Source organism: Impatiens glandulifera, chromosome 3 (assembly GCF_907164915.1).
Source record: "Impatiens glandulifera chromosome 3, dImpGla2.1, whole genome shotgun sequence".
NCBI classification, from domain to species: domain Eukaryota; kingdom Viridiplantae; phylum Streptophyta; class Magnoliopsida; order Ericales; family Balsaminaceae; genus Impatiens; species Impatiens glandulifera.
The window spans coordinates 2,212,630-2,226,618 of NC_061864.1; the positions used below are offsets into that span (position 1 = coordinate 2,212,630).

The 13,989-nt window shown below is 33.3% G+C and overlaps 2 protein-coding genes across 3 annotated transcripts; both read left to right on the forward strand.

Moving 5' to 3' along the window:
- The first annotated feature begins 3,351 nt into the window (after nt 1-3,351).
- Nucleotides 3,352-7,599, forward strand: LOC124929603 (uncharacterized protein At4g17910). 2 transcript variants are annotated; one of them, XM_047470008.1, is made up of 16 exons: nt 3,352-3,769; nt 3,848-3,911; nt 4,046-4,091; nt 4,201-4,334; nt 4,451-4,524; nt 4,820-4,895; nt 4,978-5,067; nt 5,528-5,601; nt 5,815-5,902; nt 6,255-6,381; nt 6,490-6,597; nt 6,694-6,820; nt 6,890-6,941; nt 7,009-7,053; nt 7,162-7,260; nt 7,353-7,599. In XM_047470008.1, the coding sequence occupies exons 1-16, from the start codon at nt 3,720-3,722 to the stop codon at nt 7,503-7,505; spliced, it is 1,407 nt and encodes a 468-aa protein (XP_047325964.1). In that variant the 5' UTR covers nt 3,352-3,719; the 3' UTR covers nt 7,506-7,599. The 2 variants fall into 2 exon arrangements, with proteins under 2 accessions (XP_047325964.1, XP_047325965.1); XM_047470009.1 differs by lacking the exon at nt 3,352-3,769 and having other exon boundaries at nt 3,842-3,911; nt 4,178-4,334.
- A 4,416-nt stretch (nt 7,600-12,015) lies between these two features.
- LOC124932787 (glycine-rich cell wall structural protein-like) lies at nt 12,016-13,982 on the forward strand. Its single transcript, XM_047473467.1, has one exon. The coding sequence runs from the start codon at nt 12,057-12,059 to the stop codon at nt 13,746-13,748; it is 1,692 nt and encodes a 563-aa protein (XP_047329423.1). The 5' UTR covers nt 12,016-12,056; the 3' UTR covers nt 13,749-13,982.
- Nucleotides 13,983-13,989: the final 7 nt, after the last annotated feature.

A 13,989-nucleotide genomic window follows, 5' to 3' on the forward strand; every position in this document is an offset into this window, starting at 1 on the left:
ACAAAATTTAATTTAAAAAGAGACAAAATGTATTTGACTTGTTTCTTAATTTAGTCACAAAGTGAGAGCTGCTATAAATTAGGTTGCCAAACATATCAAATGTCAACTAGAGAATTTAATGTGAAATCATTCAAATGCCACCTGCATGATTATTGCCTTCAAAGGTCAATGCCCAAAATGCATTTTTCTTTATTTTTATTTTTCTCTAAGAAGACTAAGTCACTATTATTTAATTATTTTCTTAAATAAAAGGCATATCATTTCGTCATAGATTATACCCATGCTTGCCCTTTCAAGCCTGCCAAATCATAACCACACACTATAGATAGATTATGGATATATGGAAAAAACTCAGAAACAAAGTATCATATTTTCACGAAATTTACTGGCTTTTAACAAGTAATAATTGATTGAGAGGATATTAAGTCAATATTGTAATTAATCATATTCTTCTATACACACTATTCTACGATTTTATCAAGCTTAATTACTATTTAATGTTACATTTGATTCTATCTACCCCTTTTTTAATTGTTGTCTTTTTTTCATTAAATAATAGAAGTTAAGTACTCTTAAAAAATATTATATGATTATTTGAGAAAAAAGATGTTACTTAATGTTGAAGGAATAAATCTATAAGAAGAAAACATAGCAAGTATAAAGGTAATAATCTTACCACAATTGTTTGAATTTTATAAAGCAAAAGTGGGGTTGTGACCATTTTGTAATTTTTTTTAAGAAAATAAAAGAAGTGGTTGTTAGCTACATCAATGCTCAAATTCCTATATAGTTATTGTTCTATGCTTCTTTATAATTATTTAATTTTGATTTATTAATGTGATATTACCTTTTAAATTAAAATGTTTTTAATAAGAATAAAATTCGATATATTTATATTTATTTAAGTAATATTTAATTTGTACAACTCTATTGATGACATGCACCATCTTATGATTATAGTGATAATTAAGTGTAAATTATATAATACATTATTTCATCCAAATTCCACCAAAACTAGAAGATAAAACAATAGTAATAGTCAAAATTGATTGAAAACATTATAGGGAAAGCCCAACAAAAGAATGAGATCTACAAAATGTATTCACATAAAAAAGGCAAGAAATGAGTAAAAGAGAACTAAAAGACAGGCATGTCTAAATCCATCCAACGTGAATTTGTTTATGTTTGAAGTTTGTAGATATTAAATTGACTTATCTAAAGTAAATGGACTAATATTGGAAAGAAAGCTCTACCAAAGTTGTCACTCTTTTTATATGTTTTTATTTGTCAAGGTTGGCCCCAACTTATTTTGTACTCTATTGCCCAAAACCCTAATTAACCCCTTACCCGTCCTTTTTCTACATGAAATATACCAGCATGTATGCATTGTTCTAAACACACATGTTTTTTACTTAATTTGTTTCTCATTAGATGATTCATAATTGTGTGATTTATGCTATAAACAATTTAATATAAATAATTGACTTATATAAGTTAATTATGGTAAGGCATTTTCTTGAAAACCAATTACTAATTTGTCTATATAGTAACGATATATATCGATGGTTAGATCACCTATTCGGGAGCTGCTGTATTGCTTCGGAGCTTTGGGACAGATTCTATAAAAGCCTGGAACTGACCAGTTTCCCGAGCGAATGGAATGAAATCAAAGAAGCAGCACTACTCAAAGCCAAGGGAAATAGATTTGCAACAAGCGTGTTCAAGTGTGGTTTTGGAGCAGTGGTGTATAACATTTGGCAAGAACGGAATGCAAGGGTATATGACAGAACCCGCAAGAGCATTGACGAGTTATGGAAAGATATTGTATCGGATTGCAGCGCCCTTGCGGGAACGTGGAGAAGAATTCCAAGCACGGAGCAGAACTGAAATATCTGCAGGAACTAGAATTTACCGTTTTTTAAACTCACTAGAATTGAAAGCATTGTAAACAAATAATTCATTTACGTTTTTAGCTTTTTAGCTTTTATTCAGAATGTTACGACTTCAAAATCATTCTAGGCCTGTCTAGAATGATCTCTTAAACTCGTGGTTTTTTTCCCGTTTTTGGGAATTTTTAATGAATTGACGCTAAGTCGTTTTTCCCCAACAAAAAAAAAAATGATATATACCGATGGATCTATCTAGAGTCTTTATTGATTTTTTTTATTATATTGATATCTTTTAATATGTGATAAAAAAAAATCAATAAAGTTAAACAAAACAATTATAATAAAAGTATATATATATATATATATATATTATTAAAAAAAAAAATTTAAAAATATGTTTTAATTTTTTTAAAATAATAATATGTACTTTTTGTTTTATATATATTATTCTATATACTTTCGAAGCACTTACAAATTTACAATATAAAAATTCAAGGATTTGTAAGCTCATTAAGTTAGCAATGAGTTAATTTGGATTTTAGGTAATCCAAACAAAATCTTATTAACTGGATGAATATATTATTATTTTTTAAATTTAATATCCAAAATATGGAGGATAATTATAATTCTTCTTGCGATTTTCTATTTGAATTATCTTGTCTAGGGCGGATATTTTTTTATATATACTTTTTATATTTTTGTAGGTGACCTAGTGAGGTGATGATGATATTTATGTACTATTAATTCGTAAAAAAACGTAATAAACACACTTAAATATATAATATAATAAATATAATTATTTATTGTTTATATTTTATAAGTTAAGTTTATAAATTTTTATTCTTTACAAGTTATGATATAAACATTATTCTGCGGAAATTCCCGAACGAGATATGAATGATAGTGAAACAATTTTCTTAAACAAAACGAAAAAAGAGATGATAAATGATCGGCTCATTTTCGTCCCTACTTATTAGAGTTATAGTTTGACAAGAACATGATGTTTATACTTTTGGTGGAACTAAATCGGAACCAACGTGAACTTATGCACCCGGCTGACTTCTAAATTAGTAAGATAGGAAGAAGATAATATGTTTATGTAGTATGAAGGAGTTGTAGCTTCGTAGTAATTAATCTTGTCAATTATATTAACCCAAGTTCAAGCTTCAAAAGTAAAAAAAATAAAAAAGTTTTAAATGTTACATAACTAGATACTGAAGGAATGTGCAAAATCTATGATTTGAAGTCAGTCGCGAGAATATATATATAGGGATCCATGCTCAATTGTTATCATCGCCGATGCTCTATGGTTTCTCTTCCGCCGGCTATTTATTTAGAACTCTCAAAATTAAATTGAGTAAAATGGTCTGTAACTATTAATTAAAGAACAGTATTTAATTCAATTATTAAATATAAAAACACGTTCTTGACAAGGGGGGGCGCAAGAAGACAAACAAGGGTTTAGGAACGCCGTTTTCTAAACCGAATCCAATCCGAGCAGCAGGGTTGTGTTATCTAAAAACCCGTTATGCATCAAACGAGAGCGGATCGGAAGATTCAGATATGAGTTTGCTTAATTTGAGAAGCAGCGGAGGAGATAGAATTAGACATCTTGAGTAGATCATTGTCTAAACACTTGACCAAGTGGTCTAAACGTTTGATCCGAAAGCCCCCTCCTGTCTTCTTAGCTCCTTAAGGAGATCGCGCCATTCATTTGCTCGTCGGTTTAAAGCTGCAGCCTTTTACTCATTCCCTGATCTTGAGAAAAAAAAGTATTCTTCTCTAAATAGAAGAGATTTTGAGCCTAAAGTTGCGAATTCCTGCTTAGCTATGGATTCTTCTGGAAAATCCTTCAATCCCAACAAGCATCTGAAAGAGCAGTTACGATCCTTTCTAGGGTTTGTATTCATTGTTTACGATTGTAGATGACTGATTGATTGCTTTTGTTTCTCGCCCAGATTTGTTAGCAACTTGACTGGTTCTTCCATGCTTGAAACCTTTGCACTTTCGGCTTTAGTACCTGTAAGAGCGTACACTCATAGTTTTATTAGACTTTTACAATTTGATTCATATTTCCATTTCAAAGAATTATGAATGCTTGGTATGCATACTAATTTTCTTCTGCTTTCCTGCTGTTGGGTTATTGCTGACCACAGGTTTTGGTGCTTCTGCGACAATCGTTTTGTTGTGCTTGCATGACAGGTGTGGCCACAGCAAAAGTTGGGATTGTTTCATTGATCCTGAAGATCCAATTTAACTTCACAATCCTTGAAATCCCGTGATTGCAGCGATCATCTTTTATTTTTCACAGATGTTATGAACAAGAAGACTTCAGTCAATAAAAATGAGGACGGAGCCATTGGATTCAAGAATATGGGAGCCTACATGTCGATGTTGGCTATTGATTTCTTGTTGATCGTTGTTCCTATCGTTTTATCTTTCACAGTAAGTATTTGTATTGGACTTCTGTTTTATGTATTTGTGGTAATTACACTATCTAGAGAATAATTTGCCTATAAATTTTGAAGGAGTAAAGTGCTTGTAAACTTCTCATTTAACAGGTTCTATCGGAGTGGATATATACGGTTGCACTTATGTTGACATCGTTGTTGATATTCTTTGTTCGAACCAAAAGGTAAAATGCAGTTTTTTTTTGTCTTAGATTGTCTGTTTTCATGGCCATTGAAAAAGATAAGCAGCTAGTTATTCATAATGTTGTGTTTGGCTAAGAAAAGAAGTTTCAATTCGTGTTTGGTGAAATAACGCTTTTCATTGATTTGTTTGCCACTGAAATTTTCATTTATTTCATAAAGCTTCGGCCTTAAAAAAGCAGTTTTCTCCCATATTTGAAGGAGATTGAAGTTCTTAGAATCCTCCATTATCCCTTATTTCCTTCCCTCCTAAGCATATACTGGCACATTATTTTTCAGGTATAAACATGTTGCTGAAAAAGGGAATGATTCGAATTCTCTTCGATCAAATGTCTCATCTTATAGAGTAACCATGGTATTTACTTTCTTCTGTTATTAGTTTTTCTTCATTATATATAGCTGAGCCACGTTAATCCAATAGATACTGTCTCCTACAGATGCTTGTCACATGCTTCTCTATTTTGGCTGTGGATTTCAGAATATTTCCAAGGAGATTCGCTAAAACTGAAACTTACGGGACAAGTCTGGTGAGATCACTGCATTCCAGTATTGTTTGAAAACCTTTTTCTTTTATTGCATAAAGAATGTCTTAGGGCGTGTTTGGTTAGAGATGAATTAGGCATTGGATTTGAGGGGAACAGTTCCAGTTAGGTTGTTTGTTTAAGGACTTAAAAGGAGAAATTTAATTTAGAATTTGAATTCGAATGAAATTAACGTAAAAATATATATATATATATTTTACTTTGAATTCCTCTTAAATTTGCTTTGACTAAATCTCTTAAAATCAAACAAATCTGTTAAGAATTATAATTCTATATGTTTTTCAAACATAGGAATTGAATCGGAATTCAGTGTCAACCCTTATAGAAATGGAATTATTAGAGTTTTAGTTCTAATTCTAACTCCCCTCATCCAAACATTGTCTTAATGTTTTTGAAAGCACAGACAATTATTCATATCTGTTTTTGTGTGGTTGTCTTACATCAGATGGATCTTGGGGTAGGCTCATTTGTATTTGCAAACTCATTAGTCTCTCGTCAAGCTCGCGGCATACAAACTGTGTAAGTATTGTATGTCCTCCTAATTCCCATGTACAAAGTTAACATCAAGTAGTGAAAAATTAAAATTGAGCAACTGGATACTTTCTTGTTCATATGGTTATGATGTGAACTTTATCGATGCATGTGAGCGCTCAACTGTCTTCTTACTGGATCATGCTTATTTATTGTTGTAATAATGTTGAGATCCATATTTTATTTTCCATGCATGTCTAGAAAATTGAAGAATATAATACAATCTACTAGTCCACTTCTTCTTCTGGGGTTTGGTCGCCTTGTTTCTACTGCAGGCATACATTATCAGGTAAGATAACTCCTTGTTTATTCTTGTCTTTGCTTGAAAAGATGAAAATAATCTGAACTTTTTAATCCTAAGAGACCAAGAATGCCTTAAGTTGAAGTGTGGGCCATGATTGTGAGCGTGTCGTGTTAGTTTTTGAATTTTTTAATATGTTTTGGATTTGAATGATTCCTTTAATTCCAACCTGATGATAACTTCTCATATTTAGGCAATATACTACAGAGTTTGGCTTTCATTAAATTGATAATGCCTTTAGATTTTTTTTTTTTTTTTTAATTTTAAATTTCTTTAGGAAAATAGACTTTTGGCTAGATGTAACAAAACTGAAAATTGATTTTTTTTTTTTTCCTTTTAGGTTCATGTTGGGGAATATGGAGTACATTGGAATTTCTTCTTTACACTCGCTGCTGTATCAATTTTAACATCTGTAATCAATATTAGTCCGAGATATTGTGGAGCTCTAGGTCTATCGATCTTAGTGGGTATAATTTTTACCTACTAACTGTTTTGATCCCTTTTTCAATAGCCAATGATTTTCTTTCAGATCGTTTACATGAAGTCAACTTTATCTTGTTTACTGTCTGGATTAGGGTATGAGGTTATCTTGATGAAGGGTGGTTTAAATGCTTATCTTTTGTCTAATGAAAGAGGAAAAGATATTATCAGCCAAAACAAGGAAGGAATTTTCAGCATATTTGGTGAGGACTCCTCCTTGAAGTTATTTTTCATTTTAGAAATGTCATTTATTTGTTCATTCTACTTATGGTTGGATTGGTTTTCTTTGGGCTTTCCAGGGTACTTGGGTCTTTATCTTGTTGGTGTTCATTTAGGAAACTATTTAATCTTTGGAGATTCCGGTGCAATTCTCCGAACCAATAAATGGGCAAAGAGCAGGGTTTACTTTCTATCTATTTTTTTCTGGTAAGTATGCCATGTTTTTTCCGATTGTATCATTTTATTTTCTTATTTTGATCCGTTTATATATCATAGGTTATTGACTATGTTGCTGGACGAGTATGTTGAGGAAGTTTCTCGTAGAATGGTGGGATTTCTTTCTCTGATCCTCCTGTGTAGATTTTGTTTCTTATTGTCTTTCTTTCTTTCTGCAGTGCAATGTAGGGTATGTTACCTTTGTGTTGGCACAGAATCTGCAGGTTAGATTCATTTTCTTTCTTGACTGAATTTTGATTTGTTTGAATTGAATCATGTTTGTTGACTGATGAAACATTCGTTTCTGTGATCGAATTGATGTCATTTTGAAGGTTTTAGCGATATTGATGGAGGCTGATAGGATTCCAGGATACAAGATGTCTCTGTTGGAGCAAGCTATTAACCGAAATTTACTTGGCACATTTCTTCTGGTGATTTAATCTGTTGTGCTTTTTTTTTCTAATGCCAATAGTTATGATGGAGGCTGAAATGATCGATTGGTAATGATTTTTTATGAATGCAGGCAAATATCCTGACGGGTTTGGTTAACATGTTTGTTGAAACGCTGTTTGTGTCGACATTAACAAGCATTTGGGTCTTGATTGGTTATGCTTTGCTGCTGTCTTTTACTATGGGATTAGCTGATTTTTGTGGCATTAGGTTTAAATTTTGGTAGATCATTCATTCATTTCTTTTTCCTTTTTATTTCGGGTTGTAATATCATTGTATTATCCATCATTTAAGAACAAGATTCTTAAATGAAATATATATTGGCACCTTTTAAATCTTCATTTTTCTTACCAATCTTTTCTTTTTCTTTTTTTTACTAAACGATGTTTTTAGTTTAAAAAAATAAATTAGTGTAAGCAGTGGAAAGAAATTGGACTCCGAGAAGAGTGATTAGACTTGGCCCATTTACTCAAATTCAGAACCCAGTCAAAATACAAAATCAAAAAACTTTAAGGTTTAAACTTTATGGAAAGTACAAAATCACTAAGGTTCTATTAGGTCTGAGTTATTTAAATAATTAAAATCATTTAAACATAGTTTATCAAATTACTTAAATTATTAACTAAAATATTATATATTTTAAATTATTTTATTTTATTTATATATATTAATATCTTTTAAATTTTTTTTATCAAAAAATAATTATAACTTTCTTAAAATCATTCACAATCATTATTTTTTCTCTTTTCAAATTGTTCAAATAACCCATTACAGTAATTAATCTTATTTTACAAAATAATAATAATAATAATAATTAAATTTTGAATAAATATGTTTTTGATTTATAGAGATAATTTATGCCATATTTAATCACACAGCCAAACTTGTAGACTGTACTTGTAGTGACTTACAACTCAGATGGCAATGAGTGTCTTCTGGAAACGCGTATATATTTTATAGAATAATTTAAATATTAAAAGGCTTGTATAAGATTTTAAAATATATATTTACAGGTTTCCGTTTTTATTTAAACTAATTTATGTGTAATCCATTAGGATAATTTAAAGTATTGTATAAGAGATTAAAATGAATGATCATAACTATAAAATTCATAACAAATAGATATCGAATGGAGTGGTTGACTATCTATTATTTAAATCTTTAGGTTGAGCTAATAATATTAGTGGGAGTGTTACAATTAATATACCAACTCCATGACCTAATTATAGCATTAATATATAACTAATCCTAATGACATGATTCTTCATCTAAAACTAAATAAAATTTTGGTTTATATTCTCACTAGAAAAAATATATTCTGATTTAAATGGGTTTGAGAATTAGGGCACCTAAGCAGAAAAAATAATTTTATTATTTTTTTTAATTATGTAGTTATATTTTATATTTCAATAATAAATATAATAAGTTTGTATTATTAAAAATAACATAATTTATTTAGTTTTTTTCTTAATACATATAAGGACGTTTTGTAATTTTGATTTTTTTTGATTTTGGGTGACGGTATATAAAGGTAAAATTGCTTTTTCTAATCATTTATAAAAATAAATAAAAATTATTAAAAAAACACATTAAAGTAGTTTAAGAAACAATAATTTTTTTTTCGACCAAAATTTTCTTATTTAATTTTGATTATAGAGTTTGTAGTAACTTTCAAGAAATTAAAAAAATTATATATATTTATGAAATTATAAAAGTAATCTATTATCCATGTACGGATGAAAAGAAGTGCAATGAATAATAAAAAATGAAAAAATAAGTGCACGGCGCACTTAATTAATTAATTAATTAACATAACTCTATACTATTCTTAATTTCAATTTAAGTCCTTCAAATTGTGCCTTGAAATCACTCAGTTCCATGGTTGATTTTAAAAGTTATAGTAAAGGTAAAACTGCGTGGACTAGATAAATTATTTCAACCATATAATAAATTGAAATTTATAAGTGATGCAACAAAAAAAATTATGTAAATAAGATAATGGTAAATTAAGAAACAAACATTAAGCTAACCCTCGCCTCTTTAAAATATAAATAACTCTAACAATAAGGAATAATCTAACTTAAGCTCAAGAACATTGATCCAAACAATCTAACTCACATAATTAAAGATTCATTTCAAAAGTGTAAAACAATAAGAACATCGAATTTTACAAAATAAAACAAATGAGAAAACTTAATTCTAAGACTGTATATAAGCAAAGAAAAAGAAAAAAAAGTTCAAATTAATACATAAAATAAAAATTAAAAAGTTTGAGGGCTTATGTAAAAATTGGAGAATCTTATGGATATTCCACTAGCTAATTAGAGCATGTGATGATTCCAATTTAATCAAAGAGTTACTAGCTAGTAGTGGATCAAATATGTTTTTTTAATTAATTTTGACATATATATATCACTTAATAAGAAGCATTAACTGGTTAATTATACTAATGAAGGTGATTGTTACATGCACTAATTAAGCATGAAATTGTGATTCATAATTATAACCATAATATTATCACAATGAAGCTAGCACTAACTGAATGGTATATTAAAAAACATTTTTTAAACAAAGTTTATTTCACTAAAATCAGAAAAATTATATGATATAAAAAAGGTATCTCATCGATTCTCACATGATTCTTAGGTTAGATTAGGTCGACTCACTCTTGTAAGAAACTTAAATCTCATGCTTCAATACAAAAATTCGGGATTTGATCATCTGTTACGAGATCCCTGTTTCCCCTCGAAGGAAGGAGCAAAACATGTCATTTAAAAAAAATAAAAATTTTTTTTTTATTGTTTTGTCCCTCCATATGAGAGGCAACCCAGTGCAAAATTTCGGTTTTAGGTGTTAAAATCGGATATCTAACCCGAAATTAACGGTTCTGAACCGAACTATTGCATTTAAAAAAGGATCATTTTTTTTTTATAAATTAACATCTTTTTAAAAGATTTGTTTGTATTTTTAATTGAGATAGTAACTATTAACCGAGGTCAGTTCACTAATTATCCCACCTTAAGAAATTATAATTATAAAAAGGTTAAGATAATGTAACTAAGAATAATATATTTTTAAATAAATTATAAAAATAGAATATTGCTTTTATCATAAAAAAAATAACAATAATAAAAATAATTGGTACATATTTTTTCGGGTTTCAGGTGACAACTCTATAACCGGATGATTGACCTTAATCGGACCCTACCGGATTTTGACCCAAAACTTTTGATTCTTTGTTTACCCGACATCGAGGAGGAGGGGCGGCCGGGTTGACCCGATGAATATGGTTGACATGCATGCCTAATACCACTAACCTGTCACCTTTTCCCTTTGAATAGCCCAATATTACTCAAACTAAGAAAACACCCTAACTTAAAGTGAGACACATAATAATAATAATAATAATAATAATAATAATAATAATAATAATAATAATAATAATAACTTAATTAAAGGGAAGAATGTCAATTTTACACACCAAGTTGTAAGAAAGTGTCAAATTTACTTATTAAGTATAAAAATTCCATTTATATGTATGAACTTGTCAAAAAATGTCAAATATATTTAAAATAACAGAAATGTTAAACGGCGTTCAAATTTTTGCCACGTGTAATATCCACATATTTTTTGTTTTTTTAAATTGACATTACTTTAATTATTTTTTATTCACACAAAACATTAAAATCTTTTCTTATTTATTTTCTCTCTCTTTACCTTCACAACGTAACGAGTTATTAAGACTTCGCCACAGCGTTGGCAATTTAGGATTCGACCAACAAAGACTTCACCACAACATTGACAATTTAGGATTCGATCAATGAATGTTTCAACCAATGACTATGATAGTGTAACTAAGAAAGACTTGGATTTGGGGGTTACGTCTGGGAGCTGATAAAGTTTAACAGAGTAAGTATTATGAAAACTAAAATTAAAACAAGTCGATTAAGAGAGATTTTATTTTGATTCGGCATTGTCTGCTAATGACGACAATGATTTAGGGTTCGACTAATGAAGATTTTGGCCACAACGTCTATGATTTAGGAATTGGCCAACAGAAACTTTCACCAAACTGTTTAAAGTTCAGTTATGGAGCACTTGGAGGTTAGAAGAAGGTAAAAATCTGAAAGAACTTGGATTAATTAAAGAGAGAAAAGTTAAAAAAAAAATGGAGAGTTGTGGAAGGATGAGAGAGAAAGTAAAAATAAGTTTTATTTGAATGGAAAAATAATTAAAAGTAATGTAAATTTAAACAATAAAATAGGTGAATATTAAATGTGCCCAAATTTTTTAATATTTCTGTTATTTTAAACATATTTGACATTTTTTGACAAGTTCATACATATAAATAGAATTTCGATACTTAATAAGTAAATTTGACACCTTCCTACAGTGTAAAATTGACATTCTTTCCCTTAATTAAAACATATATTATTGGGTGGATTGAAGTAGTTGAATTATTTGTAAATATGGTGTGAAATGAAATGGGGATAGTTGGGCGGAAAGATATGAAAACATGGTTTACAGCAATGTTATACTACATACAATACATACATACATGCTAGTGGGGATTACTGTTGCAAGTGTAGTAGTGACTAGTGATGGAGAATGGAGATCATGCAAGATTTTTACACTTTTGTCTCTCTTAAGGTAAGGTAATAAACTGATCAGTGGGGACATCACTTTCTATCTCTTCAAGAAAATGTGGCTTTTGAGAGTACCGGGTGCCTATAAATACCCATAGTTTCCAATCCATCATGCATCAAGCTTTACTAACATGGCTAAATACAAAGTTCTCACTTTAGTCTTCTTTGTGGTCCTTGGTTTGGGAACTTCCTTAGCCAATAGAGCTATTCTCACTATTGGAGAGAGCTATGGTGCAACTAGTGGACTTGGTGGTGGCGGTGGGGGTGGCTCTGGAGGTGGAAGTGGTTATGCTGCTGTAGGTGTGACTGGCCATGGAGGTTCTTCCCTTGCAAGTGGTGGTGGTGCTGGAAGTGGAGCAGGTTATGGTGGTGGAGTTGCCGGTGGTGGTGGAGGAGGTGGAGGGAAAGGAGGAGCTGAAGCCTATCTTGGTGGTGGAAGTGTTGGTCACGCTAGTGGATCTGGGGAAGGAGGCGGTGCAGGATATGGTGGTGGAGTTGCTGGTGGTGGTGCAGGAGGAGGAGGAGGTGGCAAAGGTGGTGGTGGAGGAGCAGCTTCTGCGGGTGGAAGTGCAGGCTCTGGCTCTGGTTATGCTAGTGGAGCTGGGGAAGGAGGTGGTGCAGGATACGGTGGTGGAGTTGCTGGTGGTGCAGGAGGAGGTGGTGGTAAAGGAGGAGGTGGAGGTGGGGCCTCTGCCGGTGGAAATGGTGGCTCTGGTTATGCTAGTGGAGCCGGTGAAGGAGGCGGCGCAGGATACGGTGGTGGAGCTGCTGGTGGTGCAGGAGGAGGTGGTGGCAAAGGAGGAGGTGGAGGCGGGGCTTCTGCCGGTGGAAATGGAGGCTCTGGCTATGCTAGTGGAGCCGGTGAAGGAGGCGGTGCTGGATACGGTGGTGGAGCTGCTGGTGGTGCAGGAGGAGGTGGTGGCAAAGGAGGAGGTGGAGGCGGGGCTTCTGCCGGTGGAAATGGAGGCTCTGGCTATGCTAGTGGAGCCGGTGAAGGAGGCGGTGCAGGATACGGTGGTGGAGCTGCTGGTGGTGCAGGTGGAGGTGGTGGAAAAGGAGGAGGTGGAGGTGTGGCTTCTGCGGGTGGAAATGGAGGCTCTGGCTATGCTAGTGGAGCCGGTGAAGGAGGCGGCGCAGGATACGGTGGTGGAGCTGCTGGTGGTGCAGGAGGAGGTGGTGGCAAAGGAGGAGGTGGAGGCGGGGCTTCTGCCGGTGGAAATGGAGGCTCTGGCTATGCTAGTGGAGCCGGTGAAGGAGGAGGTGCAGGATACGGTGGTGGAGCTGCTGGTGGTGCAGGGGGAGGTGGTGGCAAAGGAGGAGGTGGAGGTGCAGCTTCTGCTGGTGGAGGAAGTGCAGGCTCTGGCTCTGGCTATGCTAGTGGAGGAGGTGAAGGAGGTGGCGCAGGATATGGCGGTGGAGCTGCTGGTGGTGCAGGAGGTGGAGGTGGTAAAGGGGGTGGTGGAGGAGGAGCTTCAGCTGGTGGAAGTTCAGGTTCTGCCTATGGAAGTGGAGGCGGTGAAGGAGGTGGTGCAGGAGGAGGGTATGGCGGTGAAGGTGGGCATGGCGGCGGTGGTGGAAGCGGTGGAGGAGGTGCAGTTGCCGGTGCCGGTAGTGGCGGAGGACATGCAGGTGGCTATGCCGAGGGAAGTGGGTCTGGATATGGCGGCGGTGCCGGTGGAGCAAAGGGTGGTGGAGGAGGTGGTGGCAGCGGTGGGGGCGGGGCATCAGCTTATGCAGCAGGAGGAGCCAATGGTGGTGCAAGTGGATATGCTACTGGTGGTGGAAGTGGCGAGGGTGGTGGTCATGGTGGCTATGCTCCATAAAGAAAATAACAAAAGTATAATAGCCACCCATATAGTATAGCATCCCTCTTAATTAATTAATCTACACAATTGTAATAAAAACAATAAGAGTGATGCTTTTGTATTAATTGAGGGGATGGATGGTTTGAACTTTCAATATGGAATGAGTTGCCAAATTAAGATTATAAAATTATGGATGGCATCTATCAATTTCTGTAATGCTTATTATCCCATAATTAATTAAACTTGTAATTAAGTGCGT